The 17,028-nt window shown below is 37.6% G+C and overlaps 2 protein-coding genes across 4 annotated transcripts; both read right to left on the minus strand.

The window, feature by feature from the left end:
- Nucleotides 1-393: 393 nt before the first annotated feature.
- Nucleotides 394-2,730, minus strand: LOC113109531 (immediate early response 3-interacting protein 1). Its single transcript, XM_026273107.1, has 3 exons — nt 2,588-2,730; nt 1,588-1,689; nt 394-840 (listed from the first exon to the last, which is right to left on the minus strand). Exons 1-3 carry the CDS (start codon nt 2,676-2,678, stop codon nt 785-787), a joined length of 249 nt encoding a protein of 82 aa, XP_026128892.1. The 5' UTR covers nt 2,679-2,730; the 3' UTR covers nt 394-784.
- A 602-nt stretch (nt 2,731-3,332) lies between these two features.
- Nucleotides 3,333-15,135, minus strand: LOC113109532 (SKI family transcriptional corepressor 2-like). Of its 3 annotated transcripts, none has more exons than XM_026273110.1 (10): nt 14,886-15,135; nt 13,788-13,858; nt 8,419-10,210; nt 7,868-7,931; nt 7,661-7,738; nt 6,207-6,269; nt 5,568-5,666; nt 5,278-5,345; nt 3,999-4,061; nt 3,333-3,848 (listed from the first exon to the last, which is right to left on the minus strand). In XM_026273110.1, exons 3-9 carry the CDS (start codon nt 10,177-10,179, stop codon nt 4,002-4,004), a joined length of 2,193 nt encoding a protein of 730 aa, XP_026128895.1. In that variant the 5' UTR covers nt 10,180-10,210; nt 13,788-13,858; nt 14,886-15,135; the 3' UTR covers nt 3,333-3,848; nt 3,999-4,001. The 3 variants fall into 3 exon arrangements, with proteins under 3 accessions (XP_026128895.1, XP_026128893.1, XP_026128894.1); XM_026273108.1 differs by having other exon boundaries at nt 3,334-3,848; nt 6,207-6,272; XM_026273109.1 differs by lacking the exons at nt 13,788-13,858; nt 14,886-15,135 and adding an exon at nt 11,184-11,646 and having other exon boundaries at nt 3,334-3,848; nt 6,207-6,272.
- Between the last annotated feature and the right edge of the window lie 1,893 nt (nt 15,136-17,028).

Genomic DNA, 17,028 nt, shown 5'->3' on the forward strand with positions numbered 1-17,028 from the left:
TGGAGTAATCTAGCGTTGATAATGGACTCCATATGCTTCTGATCACAGCCAAACACATAACGTCAAACTCTGAACTGACCTCCTCAAAAATAACATTTAACCAGAAGACTGCACTAATGATGACTGAGTGGCAATCTCAAACATCTATTATAAGATGAAAAGACAAAACAACTTTATTAAAACCTGAAATATGAAATGACTGGCTCATAAGGGTAGAAACTTACTTTTCAAACTTTTCAAGCCAAACGTGTTGCATATTAAAGCTTGGTGTCATAACGCTACATTAATCACATCTTTATTTTAAAAAAAAATCTGACTTTACCCATATTTCTTTAAATATATTAAACCCAGCGTTACTTTCCAAGCTGTCTTTGAATTTGAAACACAATAAGATTAGCTTTGAGGAACTTGACATTTATTAGGAAAGAAAATATATTTCATTTGCCAGAATCAAAGCATAAGAGAGACCTGTGCAACTGATTTCATTGTTGCTCTGAGAAACACATGAGGAAGTGACACTTTACTGGAGCTTGGATGAAACAAAAACAACAAGCACAGACGCCGGAGCTTCTGTCGAGTTACAAAACTGGAAAAGAAAAAGGTTTACTGGTATTTGTTTCATATAAAACTACCAGAGTATTTACAGTAAATCATTCAGGGTACAATTTTCAGACATTGGACAGCAACATTTAAAGTCACAAATACAAAACAGTCTCTTTTTCTTTGCCACAGTCCCTGTGTTCCTCATTAGATCCCGATCCACTGCAATCCATCAGTTCCTTCCTCATCCAAACAGTAATAATAAGACGATACACACTGAATTTACTGCTATCAGAGGTACTGTGGGAGGAGAAGAGAACATCTGTTAATATACAACAATTTCTGATATTACATGAAGACACAGGAACAATATATGGAGCTATTTTAACCCAGAACGTGATAAAGATCTATGCAAATCTAAAAACCATTACAGTGGCCTGTAGCATGAAACTAGATGAACAAACTCAGAGTTGCTGATTAAGTCTTGAATTGACAAAATCTGATAAAGCAAACCTGGTTTAGATCAGGTTCACCGGGGTCACTGAGCTTGACAAACGTTCTCCATCAACTCAGAGTTTGAGATTAAAGTAAAGTGACGTTCAGCCAAGTATGGTGACCCATACTCAGAATTGAATATATCATATGAATTATAAACAATTACAATTAATATAATATAAAACATTTATAAATAAGTAGTTGCACAATTCTTTGACTTTGAACTGCTTTAATTTGTAGCTAGCGATACGGGGGAGTGGCTTCATTATATCAGGACTATGTCACTTTGCTCACAGCTGATTGGTCCAGTTTGGGTTTGCGATCTCTAACCCAGAATAAAACCTGCTCCGGAGCAGGCTAGCTGTGTAGCGTAAGTTACAATGATGACGAAAACATCCCATCTTCTCCAGCCTGAAAACGCTCAAACTAAACGTGGAGTTGCCTGGGTAAAACCTGAAATCAGCTTCGTGCTACAGGCCACAGATATGAGGTATATTTGGTCAGTAAAACAATGAGTAGACATCAGTATTAACACTTTATGAAAGATCAAACCTCTCATGACAGTCCTGACAGAGCGGATAAGGTTCAGAAGTTGTGCTTTAATGCCGGGTTCATCTCCGAATCCTCCAATACCCTGCTCTGCTCCCCAGCCGACTGGAAAATGATGTGTTTGTTAGTCACAGAGCCCTCTGCCATGATAACCATCATGCTATAATAACTATATGCTTGCATATTAGGATGTGTGTTTATCGTCAAGGACTGAAGGATTATATAGTTGAAAAATGAACTTGTTTTTTTTGTTTTGTTTTTTCACAAGAACAAATTTCTCAAATCTTTCTCTAGACAAAGTCTTTCTTGATGAATTGTTCTTTACTGCAACATTTCTTACATTTATAAATAATAAGAATAACATATTTCGTATATGATACTATCATTCCCAACAGATTTCTTTCACACATCTGTTTGTATGTATATTTATTTCTTGTTATTTTTATTATTAATGAAATGAGAAGTTTAGACCCACTGCAATCATTAAGATTTTTAAACAGTAATTTAATAGTAGTTAATGACGTTATTAAAAAACACCAATGTGAAGTATGGAAATTGTGTAGTGATCAAAAATGTCAAACAGAAATTATCTTTTTTTCTATTTCTAAATAGCAGCTCTGCAACCCTTTTCAACCAATTTCAAAAACTTCGTTTTTATGTCAAATATAATGATTCATATGTAGACACAAGTACAGTACATGACACTGTTAAAGTAATTTAAAATAGACTGGTAAAACAACAGCGAAACAAATCTATTAATAACTACTTATTATAATTATAGTCATTATAAGCGATGTCAAAAACCACCATGGTCATTTTAGAAGCAAACCATGTTATAATCGCTTATGTTAACGTGTAACGTTACTATTTTAATATTTCCCTGCCCATGATTTAGGAGACGTCAAATCTAGGCTAGCAATCCAAATGGTAACACACAAAAACCTATGCGACAAAACAAACATATCTTAATTCTTCAGAATAAAATACAATTCTGAGTTCCTACTTTTACTGAGAAACCTCTCTTCGTGAAGAACAGCGATGGCATTGGTGAATAATATCGCTGTTTGAATCAGCGCGTACAGAGTGAACGCCATGTTGGCACTGTTGTGCTGCTGACGTAAAATAACTTGCGTCGCGCGGAATTACGTCACAGACGCGCCGCGAGAGGTTTCCAACGACAAGAGTCAAATTAAGCAAAATACTACTCTAACTACACCAGTTTATTTATTAAATAGCAGAAATAGTATTATGCTTCGAATTTAGCCATGTAGTGTACCCACCAAATGAATCACGTGTTTAATGTATATGTACTCCTTGGACAAAATTTCGTATTTACGAGACATTGTAGATATTTGTGTACTTTATATCATTTAAACCAAAGACTACAGTTTTAAACGCGATTAAAATATTTTTTATATGAAATATGCAAAAACTAATTAATAAAGCGAACAGCCTATAGTAACTGAATTATATATTTCATGATATATTTAATAATTAAATTACAGATGTAATATATTTAATATATAATGTAGGTCTTGTAGGTTTAATTAAACACGCATTTAAAATCAATGTAAAACATAAAAATGCACACAAATATTGTTTAATATATTTAATAGCACTAATTGTCTTTCTTTACTTCCAAATTGAATTATGCTTGTGTTTATCAAAGTGCCACTTTCAAAAAGAAATAAATAAATAGTCATTTTCATATTATAGACTTTTAATTATCCACATAAATAGTAGAGAAACTACAAGAACATATTTAAATACATTTGCAGGAACAGTTAATAATAACATTTTTAAACTTGTGTTTATGTCAATGTTGTATTTAAACAGGCAAAACATGAAAAAGTTCACACGCTTTCAGATCGCTCTTAGACCTCAGCCACAGTAGCCTACAGAGCCAACCTCCTTATGTACATTTACACCCTACCGCTAATATCACTGTACAGTGTGCTGTTATCAATAAACCAGTGAATGCATGGGTAATAAATCAACTTAAATAAGTTCATAAATAATCAAAGTGGGGTTACTGTACAGGAAATACGTCAAATGAACTCTAAATCATTGGTAGATGCACTGAACTGTACTGTCTATCAGTTTTGGTTTGATTGAGAGCTGGACATCGATGAGGCGTTCAACTTCTGATCCGGTCAAGAGGCTGCTTTCGTTGTGCTTGATGATTCCTCAGAGAGATGGGGATGATTTAAACTCTTTGTGTCAAAAGTTGTGGAGAGCAGCTTGATTTAGTTTCAAAGGTTTACCTAAAACATACAACAATTGATACAGTCATTAAGATTTCTCGAAATACAGTGCAGTTTGTCATATAAACACTATGTTGAAGCTCATATTAAATCTGCAGTGTTTTACTTGAAACATTGTTTCTCAGTTAATGAAATAACTTTGATACTTACCATTTAGCTTTTGTTTAGATGTGTCCCGACCTTTTCTTTTCTAATGATGTTTGCATAGGGAATCTGAAAAAAAATACATGGATTGAGTTAATACTTGGATTCTCCATCAAAAATACAACATTTCTCTCATCCAACATTTTAGGGAATTTGTGACCCTGTACCACAAAACCATTAAGTGTCAATTTTTCAAAATTCATCGGAATTATATTGTAACTATTATTGTAACTTACACTAAAATTACATAATCTGAAAGCTGAATAAATAATATTTGCATTGATATATAGTTTATTAGGATCGGACAATATTTGGCTGAGACACAACTATTTGAAAATCCGGAATCTGAGGGTGCACAAAAAAATCAAAATATTGATAAAATCACCTTTAAATTTGTCCAAATGAATTTTGTCCAATGCATATTACTAATCCAAAATTAATTTTTGATATATTTACAGTAGGAAATTTACAAAATATCTTCATGGAACACAACTTTTCTTAATATCCTAATGATTTTTGGCATAAAAGGAAAATAGATCATTCTGACCCATAAAATGTTTTTTGGCTATTGCTACAAATATACCAGTGCTACTTCAGACAAATTTTCTTAAAAAATAATGTTTAATAAAACACTGTGTCCTTAATATTTTTATAACGCACTACTTTCTACATTGTAATAAATTTACATTACAGTCACTTTTTATTTTATTTTATTTTGTTTCTATTTTTTTCTTTTGTCTCTTTCACAATTTATTGGACTGAATTACAGTAAAAAAGTAAAATAGTGAAATATCTGTATAAGTCAAAATAACTATATTTGCAATTCGCAGAGTCTTCTTGTAGCTTATCGCTTAAATGTGTGGTGATACGTCACCAATAGGAAGCTTGCATCTTGCAAACTTCATTATGAATAATTCATCTCTACAGTTTTGTGCATTACAGAAGTTCAGCTTTCAATCGGTCTTGCTGTAATCTCTCATATCTGCTCTCCCCTGGCTTGACGGATGGTGTTGAACTGAGAGAACACACAGTGGCAGTCTGCCAGCATCATCCATGTGTTAAAACACAGATGCCCCAGTGATTGATGCCGCAGCGCTGTGCAATGTTGAACCAGCTCTAGACAACAAAAGATTACGAGACACCAGTTCCTGCTGCTAGTCTGCTGGTTATCTTATTTCCACTTTAACATAGATCGAGCCTGCTACAGCAGATTACTAATATAAGAGGGATATTTGTACGATTCACGAGTAAATCAATCAGATGGGAAATGATGAAAACTCCTTACCATCTGTAACTGCTGCACCATTTCTTCCCTGTAAGCCAGTTCTCTCTTCATTTGGTCCTGAAAGTTATCTGTAGGATAGCCAAATATGCTATATTAAAAACAAAGACATCTTATGGTTCATATATAAACCCTTTTACAGTTATGTAGTGGCCTACAACTGCTTTTGAAAAAGGCTTACTCTTTAAATGGCTCATTATGGAGTTAAACTGACTTATTGATCAGGTAAAGCAGGTCTATGCTAAATCATGATGATACTGTAAAACTCGTGAAGTGAAAGTCAGGACACTTACGGAAAACTGGAAACGAAGAGCTGCCTTTCAGAGCGTGAAACTCCTGCTCCAGTCTCCTCCGTAAATCTATCTGTTCAAGGAGAACTTTCTGGAGTTCCTCTGAAGGACAGAATACACCATAAATCGAGATCAGACGCTGAGCTGCGCTGAAATATCAGCTATTACATCCAGAGCAGTCACAACAATGTGTTTGAAATATTTTTCAAAGTCTGGGGTCAGTAGGAGTTTGTAAAGTTTTTTAAAAGAAGTGCTTACCAAGGCTGCAGTTATTTATTTATTAATACAGTAAAATTGTGAAATATTATATTGAATACCATTTCCTTTTTTAATATTTTGTAAAATACAATTTATTGCTGGGATCAAAGCTGAATTTTCAGCATCATTACTCCAGTCTTCAGAAATCACTGTAATATTGCTGTGATTGTTATCAATGCTGAAGACATCAGCTCTGATGAATAGAAAGTTCAAAAGAACAGCATTTAATTCAAATCAATTCGTTTGTTACTTTATAAATGCATTTACTCTCACTTTTGATCAAGTGAATGTGCCCCTGCTGAATAAAAGTAATAATTTCTTTCCCATAAAAATCGTACCGACCCCAAACGTATTCTTTAATAAAGGCTTTGCTCGTTATCTCACCTTTTTCCATGTTCTCAACATCCTTCTTGAGCGATACGGGAGAGTTTGTGTCTTGACTTTGGTCTGCTGAGCAGAGAGAAGAAAAAAAAAAGAAAAAGAATTAAAAAAACCATAGAGATTTCTAACACTTTGCAAGCATCCATTCATGTCAGTTTCGATAGAGTTGATATGAGAGAGTGACACACGTCATGCAGTTCTACCAGCCACCAGCAGACGTCACTCTGACACCAGGATACTTCAGACACACGTATCTGACTTGCGAAGTGAAATAGAAAATAAAGTGCTATTTTGCTGGGGTGAGAAAATGTTTTTCATATATCATGATTATGGTATGGCAGAATAATACTTTGAAAATAATATAACTCGCTCAACAAAATATCTGATTAGTGCATTCGAATAAACAGCCCTTGCAAAATGCCGATATCCTGCCAGTGTGAAAACAGTTGATTTCGTTAATGTCACTGCGCTATTGAATCAGGAAATTGTTCGAAACAGTTTTGTTTGTATCCTTGGGAGTCGGTCCGACGACGACGACTGTGTTTTTGTGTCGCAAATGGCTCAGATGAAGTGATCCAACACCCTGGTATAATCTCTCTCTCTCTCTCTCTCTCTCTCTCTCTCTCTCTCTCTCTCTCTCTCTCTCATCCCCGTCTTGCCTCTTTAAGCCGAACAAGGCGTTCCTCATTTGGAAAAGCGGTCTTGTTCTCGCTCTCCTCCTCTCTCTGTCTCATTTGACAAGCAAATTTGCAGACAGTGCCTGAGGATAACAACCTCGTTTGACAGTCAATTAACCGTGAATAGTCAAAGCCAAGGCAGTTTGCATTATATAAATGGAAAATTAGATTATTTTCTCCCTCCCTCCCAAGAAACAGAACTATCTTTAAGACACTGCCGTTAGACTCTTCGGGAAAATCAGAAGTTCTAATCACGTTTCCCAGCAGCCCCTCGGAGACGTTTAGCAATCAGGCAAAGGTGGTTTCATTTAATTTGTTTCATGTATTTTTTTCAAAGTATATTGTACGTTATATGAGGAGATCATTATCGGCTAGATGATATAAATGTTGCTATAGATGTCATAAAACACTTTTAATGTCTTTCTGACAGATAAAGGCAATAAGCTATGATCTTTCTAATGGAAGATTTTTCCAAGCAAAAGGCAATTATTTCCGTCTGATATTGTTCAAATGGTGATTGTCACCTTCCTGGCGTTGAGCTGATTGTCTTGCTGAACTGTTATGGCTCCCTACAGAACACATTTTCCCAATGACATTCTGGAGAGAGCTGCTCCATTTTAAGAGTGAGGCGAGAGTATATTCCATCCCCTATCTTTTATATTTAGATTAATCCTAATATCCTTGCAGGGATGGGCTGGCTGTGATGCGCAAATGATTTTGGAGGCCCTCTTGCTGTAAGTGGCGGATGTAAAGCAGAGATAAAGTGGCATGTGTTCTTACTTGGATTCTCACGCCAGTATTCAGGCGCTGATGTTTCTGTCTCTGAGACGAAAAAGCTGCTCTGCTCTTTGTTGTCATCTGTACGAAAAAACGAAATGAATTGCATGTTAAGGTAAAGGTGTAAAATTGTGTTGTCTTACGTAATGCATGGAAAAATCACATTGCAATTTCCACATTCTTTATATTGCAACAACATTGATTTCTCACCTGAGATGGTGCTTTTGTTTTTGCTTGCATATGCTGGCAGCCCATCGTCTCTGCTCTTGTGAGCCTGTGAGCATAAAACACCAGAGGTGTCTGATTAGGACTGATTCATAACACCAGGCCAGAGGTTGAACATAGAGCAACGAAATATATCAGTCGGCCAAAAGCACAGAATTGATTAGCCTTGAGCACGACATCGCTGTTATGTTTTATATATATGATCCTGATGCTTGTTTGGCTTTGTCGTGCTATTCCTCTGGATAAATCAACGTGTGTGAGGCTAATTGCTAAAGAATTCCCGCTTCGATCCCTGTGTCTCTCAGCGTCACAGGGTTAAAGATTAAAAGGGCTAATAGGCAGAAGTGACAAAGGGGAGCAAACATAATGTCGCCATTAAACAAAACACGACTGGGCTTATTAGAAGGGATCAAAGAGCTCTGAATATTTCATTTCTGCAGGGAACACAGGCTATCAATCTTGTTATGCATATGGCCCCTGCCAGCCGATGGCCCGCATTTAAATAATTAGTTAAAGTGCCTGGAGGGAATATTTACATTTCTGTACGCGCTGCTTTCCTCCAGCGAGCCGTGAACGGGGCTGGGGACTTTGAGGATGGTGGGCGGACTGACAGCGAGGCCGGGTTTGTCCTCTGCCGAGGTCTCGGCGGGAGCGCTCGGGAAGGAGGGCGGTTCTTTGGCCTGCTGTGGTTCCCCCGCGCTGTTGTCGGGAAGTCCGTGCATGTGCAGGGGCGTCTGCGCCGCTCGGCTGCCGAAGTCCTCCTGCTCCTCGTCCTGTTTGGTCTCCACGTCCACTTCCTGCTCCTCATCGCTCTCTCCGCTGTCGTAGCTGCAGCTGGTGCCAGGAGAAAGGTGTCGCTCCGGACCGAAGTCCTCCAGGCTGCTGTGGAGCTTGGCAATGCTTTCTGTGTCTTTGACCACTGGCCGGAAGGCGGAGTGGTAACTTGCCTTGCGGGCTTGTAGCGAGGGAGTGTCTAGGAGTTTTAGCCATCCCTCCGGGGTGGGTCGGAGGTCAGAGGTCACTGGTGGACAGTCGCTCTCAAACAGCCCGGATCTAGGGTTCGTTTCCAAACCCGAACCGGCATCACCTTGTTCAGACAGATCCAAAAAGGCTTGTCTGAGGGACGGGCTCTCTGTGAGCGAGGAAAGGGCATTGGGTTGGGGTTGGAGGTAAGTGGGCACTGGGATACCCCCAGTTGCCCTCGGGGGCCAAAACATGCAAAAGGGAGGATAAAAAGCGTCCTTGCGGCCGGGCCAAAGGAGCCCTGAGAGGCCGCTGTTTTTCTGTCCGTTGGTCGCCTCGCTGTCGTCCTTCTTCTGCGGGCACAAGCCGAAGGCTGGGAAGGTGTACGGGCTTGGGAATAGCGACGTTGTTGGGAACTTCTGCAACATCCCGAAACCTTTGCTCGGTACCGGGATGACCGGGTAACTGCGCGGGGCCTTTCGGGGCGAGAGGCTGTTGGCGTCCAACTCATCGTCGTCCTCGTACCGGCCTCTCTTCTGAGCCAGTTCTGGAGAAATCATGTGGGGCAGCACCGAGTTCACAGCCTTGACCGAGCCCATGTTAGAGGAAGGAAATGCCCTCTTGCGACTTCCTCCATTAAACATGGCTTTTACGTCCTCCCAGGCAAACAACAGGTCCTCCGCTGCCGTTTTGTCTGACAGTTTAAGGTGCCGACGCCAGGAGTTGAAGTTGGCGGCGTCTGGCTGTGTGTACTTGGCCTCGGGTGTGCGGTGCGAGTGGAAGATGAATTTGTTAGGGGAGAAGTACATATTACAGTAGGAGCACTTGATGCATTTGGCCCGGGAGCTGTTGTAGCGCGCCGGGATGAAACTTCCCCGGCAGCCCCAAGCACATTCATGCATCACGTCGAATGCAAAGTTGTCTGGCAGCTTGGGTGGTGAGTTCTCTCCCAGGAAAGACTTGCACAGTCGCTCTGCCTCTCGTTTGGTGATCATGCCGCAGCGGCGGGAGGAGATGGGCATGGCTCCCGCCCTCCGGAGGATCTCCAGCTGGACCGGGGTGCACTGCACACAGGTGATGCCCAGAGCCACTCGACGGTTGTGGATCTCGTTGTAGCTGTAGTTCTTTAACAGGGTGTTGGATATCTGAGCCAGGCATAAGCGCTCTTGATTGTCAATCACCAGCGAGACAATAGGCACCCCATAGAGGATGACCTGCCCAACTTGGTTGGGCTTAAGCGAGGATCTTGGAGGCGTGAGCGGCTCCTGCTGGAATGAACCTGGTGGGGTGGCCATCACAATGTCGTTTTGTCCAGGCAGAAGACTCTTTTCCATTCTTCAGAGACCAATGAGTGGAGGTGTTCGCCTGTAAACATATTTAAAAGGTTAATTTAGCAATGAAAATAAAGGAATCAAAGAAAAAAAGATGCATTAATTCATTCATAAAGAATATTACTCTGATAATGCGTAGTTGTTACCAGATGTGGCATAATTATTACATAGAAACCAGATTTGTTATTTCGCTGTACCAAAAGAAAAAAAAAAGAAGAAGAAGAAAGAAAATTTAACAACTTGCACAATTAATCTACAGCTTTTTTAACTTGTCAGACACGTTGTTTGTAGATCAGCATATGATACGGGTGACATAAAAACTCACAGAACGAGACAAAAATGACGAAATAAAAACCCGTTTAAAGAGCAAGAGAATATAAAGATGCTATTCAATAAGATCGCAAATTGAATAAAAAGGATATATATTTAAAAAGAAAATAATAAAAATTAAAAAATGAAGAATTAAATAATTGTGCCAGCAACATTAAATGATTCATTTTATTCCTTAAAGACTCTGAAGCACGAACGCTACTTGTCTCTGTGTGAAAATACAAAAAGAAAAAGCGTGTAGTGCTTTTAATGCTGCGTAATTATTATTATTTATTATTATTATTATTATTATTATTATTATTATTTTATATATAACTTTATGTGGGGAAATAACGACGTAGCGAAATTTCTAGAGTTCAAGCAGATTTTTTTGTAGAAATTCTGTCGGCATCACCGTTCTGTTCAGACTTATTTTTTAATTTTTTTACAAAGAATATAGAACGCCGCATTTTGGGTTTAGGTAATGTCTCATATAATAGCGCAACGTTAGCCAAAATAATAACAGTAATAATAAAAAATAATAATAATGTAGCCTACCATAAAATAATGTAGTATTTGTATCCACAATTTTACTTTTTTACTACGAGAACAAATGTCTCTTAAAAGCCATAATTTAACAAAAACACATAATTTTTAGACGAACTGGAAGACGATAAAAAAGTTTGTATTTTTCCTACCTCCGCGCGCTGCCGGAGATGTCCAAACGCTACAGAATTCAAATCATGTCTCAGCCTATTCCGCATACAAAACTGGAAATGTGCCTTCGACCGGTCAACAAGAGCTCGAACTTTATAAATAGGCCTACAAGCACGATAAATGGCCAATATCACAACAGGCTCCTTTATCGAGTCCAGCGTCAGTGGTGACAGTAGAGAGAGCGCGAATAAGCGCGCGCCTCACACACTGGCTCTTATTGCCGGAGCGCGCTGTGAGTGATTGGCGTGGCTCTGCCCCTCTGAAGAGCCAATGACGCTTCACTGACTGCCACTCAAACGCGCCTGGGGTTCACATCTGAACTAGAGGAAGAAGCTCCAGAGATCCAGCCGGGTGCAGTCGCTATAACAGCATGGAGAAGAAGAGCAATTCTTTCATAAATGAAGTATGTTGGAACATAACGCGCCGAAAATATGTAGCCCAGACCAAAAAGAAAAAAAAAAAAGAATTCACAACATTAATAACGTAAATGCACGTTTTTAGGTTTTATATTAAAGCCTGAAACTAATTGTAAGCCTAATATATTATAGCCTAGCTACTGGATGATGTAAAATGGTTAATAAATAAAACCATAATATATTTGTCGTTTTTTTTTAAGTATGACGTTTACAGTTTGATTCCTCAGCTTTAAGCATGATCAAAGTGTTTTTAAAGCAGCTAAAATAGCCCAATGCTTTTTAAGTGTGAAGAGCAGCCAGGTAGTTGTTATTAGGCCTAATGCTTTATAATTTCGTTATCAGCATCTGCATTCGTCACACACTGAAACTGTCCAAACTGTCATGCCATACTGAGCCAATTTCCACGCGTTCATAAATCAAGCGAAAGGGGACGAATGTCGGCGTGTCATTTTTTCATCATTATGAGGGCTGTGCGTCGAGCACGATTGAGAATAAAACTAATCGCTTGACGCCTATGACATGTCGTCCGACTAATCGTCTCATCAATAACATTCCTATAATAGCAGGTGCACTATTGATCCGACTATGAACAATTCAAATGAAGAATGCCATTTTTATATATACTATTTATTTTATTTCTTGCACAAGAAAAAAAAAATCTTCGCTACAAAGGCTCTTTAGGATTTTTATATTAAATGTCGGCGTTACGAGTTAATATAAAGATGCTGATGGCATTGCACGTAATTATAATAGGAATATTGTGGGCTTAATTTTGACGTTTGCTTTTTGCCATGATAATAGAATTAGTACAAAAGGTCGAGTGTTTTGAAAAGCCAAGTCAAATTGACAGGAAAGAGAGGGTCCCATCTGCAGCCCCCTAAACCTCATTTAGATCCCATCCGGCTGGCTTTTGTCTCCCAATAGCCAAAGAGCACCTCATGCGACCCCTCATCCCATTACAGGAATATGAAAAAAAATAATATGATATGATAGATACACTTTAAATTAATTGCTAACATTCATTAAGATTTTCATTTTTAATAAACATTACCTCAAATATGCTTGAATAAATGTAATATTAAAATGCCATACAACTTTGGTTGGTATTTCCATGTATATATTCGCATTTGAATTGATATCATATATGATATATATGTGTTGATAAAGTGAAAAACTGCATAGAAAATGTTTGTGTTTATTAGCTGATGATGACAACTATTCATGCTGTAAGCCTTAAATCAAATGTGATACATTGAATTTCATCTATATGTATGTTAACCCTACTGTGAAATTAATCATGCGTTTAAAAAATGACTTATGTGACCTATCGGGGTCAATACAGAAGAAAAAAGAGGGGGAACCTAATAGCTACAAGAATAGGACATTACACACCAAATCCATCATCTAGCCAAATGTACCTCAGGCAAACTGTTGTGTCTTATAACAAATCAAACACTTTCCAAAGCAGGTGTACTTCACTGAATCCTGCTCTCTTTAAAGACTCCTCTCTGACCTATAATTGTCACGAACAGAAAGTCCCACAGTACACTGCGGTCTAAACAGGTCTGAGCACACTGTCCTACATTATAATCCTTATTTAATGCTGGAGGTCGATCAGAAAATCACAAGACTAAACGCCGCTTGGTCTGTGAAGACTTATCAAGGAATATCATTTAAAGACAATCTCATCATTCATAGATGTTTTGCCCTCGATTGTTTAGTCTTGATTGCATGGCATGCATGAAATTGTTACCTGCATATAGTTCAATATGCTGGCTTCCAGTAGTTTATAATGGACACTGTATATGTTATTAATCAGACTCCATGCATCTTCTGATTGAACAGTGATACAGGAGACAGCATCAGACAGGTAAACAGGGCGAGAAGTCGATACAGTGTGGAGCCACCCATAGACCTTATGAATTGTGAAATATGTATCATTTTGAAGTTGCAACAATCAGCAGACGTGGAATCACATAACAATTCTGTTTATGTGAAATGAGATGAATTCACAATGGAATTAATGGAGGAAAATAAGTGTTCGGATTCATTTAAACACTCCTCAAATTAGATTTGAACAATTACAAATAAATAAAATGGATGTCTTTATAATTAAACATAGTGATTTTGTTTGAATATCTGAGATATTTTGTGTGTTGGTGCACGTACCTTTTCCAAAGCTCAGGAGAATCGGGTTTTCTGGCTGTTTTCAGATCACCTTCTGCAGCGTCAGTCAATCCCTGAAACGGTCACAAACATATTTTAGCCTTGAACGGTCATAAATTACAGATTTTTAGTGTCCTTCACGCCTCACGGGAGCTTGATTGATGGCTTCATCCGTGTTCATGAAATTAAAATAATCTTTTGTAACGCCAGATACCTTCTTGACGAAAAAATTAATAAATACGATAGTGTGTAAGACTATTTCTGGTTGAAATCAACAGCACGTGAGATTAAAATAATGAACCACTTTATAAAAGTTATTTTTTTTTCTGTCTTAAGCTCCTCCCATACATTGAATGCCAGAGGATGTAAAATACGAGGGCCTAAAAAAAAACAAGAATATAACCTGTAATTACAGACATTTTCGTTTTAAAAAAAATGGTCCGACAAATAAATGCACGACAAAACAAAACAACTGCGTTTATATTAAACTGCTTATATTAATGTTAATAGGCCTAGTTGAACATCCTGAAATATATATTTGTTTTCCGCTAATTGTCTACTACAAATGTGAACATTAATAATCAATTGCCGTTTAAGTAAAATCACAGTTTATATCCTATTGAATTATTATGACGGAGATTGATCTGAAAACTAAAAGTCCATAAATCCGAGTAGAAACGGCAGACTTTATTACGACAAGTTATGGACGTTTTGACTAAAACGTTTTTTTTTTTTTTTAATGGAATTCGTTACAAAACTATAAACATTATTGACCTTTCAGACAAACACGTTTGAACCAAATCGTATGCTGTTGTATTATTTTTAAAAACTATTCTAGAGATTAATTTGACAGATATTTAACACATTTTTTTTCAATCATGAATAACAGAAAACAGAATACACATAAAATAGGCTACTGCTTTGATCATAATTCACAACTGATGTCGATATCGTAGCTATTTTTTATTTTCTTCTTTTTATCATTTAATTGACAAATAAGAAATATGACAAGCCATGACACGGCTACCCGGTCATTAAAGGCATTTTAATGCAGTTTGAAAACTTTAGAAGCGCATTCAGAAGCCGAGGCTCTTCTCTTACCTGCACGCACCACGCGACAGCGGCGTCCTGCGCTGACGCCTCGCGCTCCCGCTCTTTTGTCAGATATTCCAAGTTCAAGCTTCAGCGACGCAGCTCTGCGACTGACACTCAGCTGATGCTGTCGAGCTCTACTGAATCACTCGGAGGCACGAGAGCTAATAGAAAGGCATCTGCCGCGCACTGCTCGCGCGCTCTGGAGACGAGCTCGAGAAATGCGCTCATTACAGCCGGTGCTGTCACTGAACTTCACATCCCAAACAATCTCAGAGAGGTGGGGCTTTTTACACGATCAGAATGGACTATCATTGATCTTTCCCGTCTGAAAGTTGTGAAGGAAACTATGGGTAAAGATAATCTGAAAAGTTTTGCCATGGTCAATGAGATCTGAAAACTCCATTCCTTTGTTATGGATAATATTTGATAGAAAATAGAAAGACATGACTTATTTGTGCACGCTCTTAGGAATGAGCTACAGTGCATCTTTATGTAAATGTATTTGAACGTGTGTTTGTCATCATACATATTTGTAGACCGCTAGTTTTCACACTTTCTGAGGGTAAGTTTATGTTTGAAAGTCCAATCTTATATAGAGACGAACCCTATATGGGGTAAGTTGTCACACTGCATTTTGTCATTAAATAAAAAATACAATAAAAATAAAAAATCGTGCAAAAACCTCAAATGCAACAGAAAGGACCAAATTCAGCACAATTATTCTAATTTACAGTTTAAAACTTAATGTCTAAAACCAACATAATTTGAAGAAAAACAGAAACATGTGAATGATAATTAAACAGCTTCCTTTACTGGGTTATTAATCAGTGTCAGTTTCCTGTATCCATCCCACTATTAAATGAATTAACTCCATACTTCAATTCAACTCAGTTCTTCAACACACGCCACAGTCAAGCTGTTTAATGGAAATAAGACAAAAAAGAGCCACTGTATATAACCTACTGTATATACCTAATTTAATGGGTATAACTGCAGTGTATAAAGTCAGAATGTGTGGTTTACATGTTTGGGAGCTTCTTTCTTGGCATCTATGGCTCTTCGCACAAACTGAATTGCACAAAAGGTTTTTAGTGTGAAAAAAGGGGTCATTTAGATTATTTAAATGTTATTTACACTAAGAATTATTATTAATATTATTATTTTTAAGAACTGATCATTATAAGGTTCTTTAGGGACCAGAATTGGCTGTGATATTGATCTATGATATTGCTGTGATAACATTCTTGCAGGCTGGTCAGAATGATTCATTAATGCTAAATAATATCCAATAATATTATAGATGCTGATGCTGTGTTGATTGCTGCCACATCTTAAGCATGGCTTAAGTTTAAACGATAAGACTTTTATATTTAGTGCATGCTTGAAATCAACAACACTGATTATAAATGTAATTACATAGACATTCAGATCTAATAGTCTCGATGTTAATGGCTATATAAATGGCACAGATGCTAATGTTGTAGATGTTATACAGCTTTATGCTTATGTGTTTTCAAAAATTCTGATGTATGAAAAGCAGTTTAATTCAGTGGGGAAAAGTCACTTACCTTCAAGATATTAAATATTGTGCGTGTGGCAGCATGCAATTAACTGATTTTGATGAAAAAGTATCAATTTTAACTGAATCACCTTAAATACTAAGATGAAGTCATTTCAGGCTAGAAATAACATAATTGTAGCAACTGCATACAGTCCGTTTGTCTCAATCGTTGCCTTGTTTTGTATTAATTTTAAAAATAATTTTAATTATACTCAATAAATGGGTGGTGGTACAACTCACCTCATGTCACAGTGTCCTTCAGTCTTCCCATGCAACATTAATCTGAGAGCAACATTCAAAGCAGAATAAAATCAAAGAACCTAACACTGCTGTGTGTATATATATATATATATATATATATATATATATATATATATTGCATGTGGGATTATTCTCATGTTTCCTGAACAGTGAGAAGTTGCAAAGGTCATAAAAGTATATCACAGGGTGAATCAGTTAAGCAAAAACCCCTAACCTCCACTTCCTTAATTACTATGCCGGTTGAGAGCCAGGCCTTTTATTGCCTTCATCATTAGCTCTTTCCAGCAGTTTAGGACAGGCTTCCTTTAAGGACCTCATTGACTCATT

The sequence above is a fragment of the Carassius auratus genome, chromosome 10, assembly GCF_003368295.1.
Source record: "Carassius auratus strain Wakin chromosome 10, ASM336829v1, whole genome shotgun sequence".
Lineage (NCBI taxonomy): Eukaryota > Metazoa > Chordata > Actinopteri > Cypriniformes > Cyprinidae > Carassius > Carassius auratus.

What these genes read in the sequence shown, in the direction of transcription:
- LOC113109531 (XM_026273107.1), bottom strand. Translation starts at nt 2,678, where the DNA reads ATGGCGTTCACTCTGTACGCGCTGATTCAAACAGCGATATTATTCACC. An exon ending in AGAGAGGTTTCTCAGTAAAA is followed by an intron (nt 1,690 to 2,587) that starts GTAGGAACTCAG and finishes ATCATTTTCCAG; the next exon opens with TCGGCTGGGGAGCAGAGCAG. An exon ending in TGTCAGGACTGTCATGAGAG is followed by an intron (nt 841 to 1,587) that starts GTTTGATCTTTC and finishes CTCCTCCCACAG; the next exon opens with TACCTCTGATAGCAGTAAAT.
- LOC113109532 (XM_026273108.1), bottom strand. Translation starts at nt 10,179, where the DNA reads ATGGAAAAGAGTCTTCTGCCTGGACAAAACGACATTGTGATGGCCACC. An exon ending in AAAGCAGCGCGTACAGAAAT is followed by an intron (nt 7,932 to 8,418) that starts GTAAATATTCCC and finishes TTATGCTCACAG; the next exon opens with GCTCACAAGAGCAGAGACGA. An exon ending in CTCTTCGTTTCCAGTTTTCC is followed by an intron (nt 5,346 to 5,567) that starts GTAAGTGTCCTG and finishes GCTATCCTACAG; the next exon opens with ATAACTTTCAGGACCAAATG.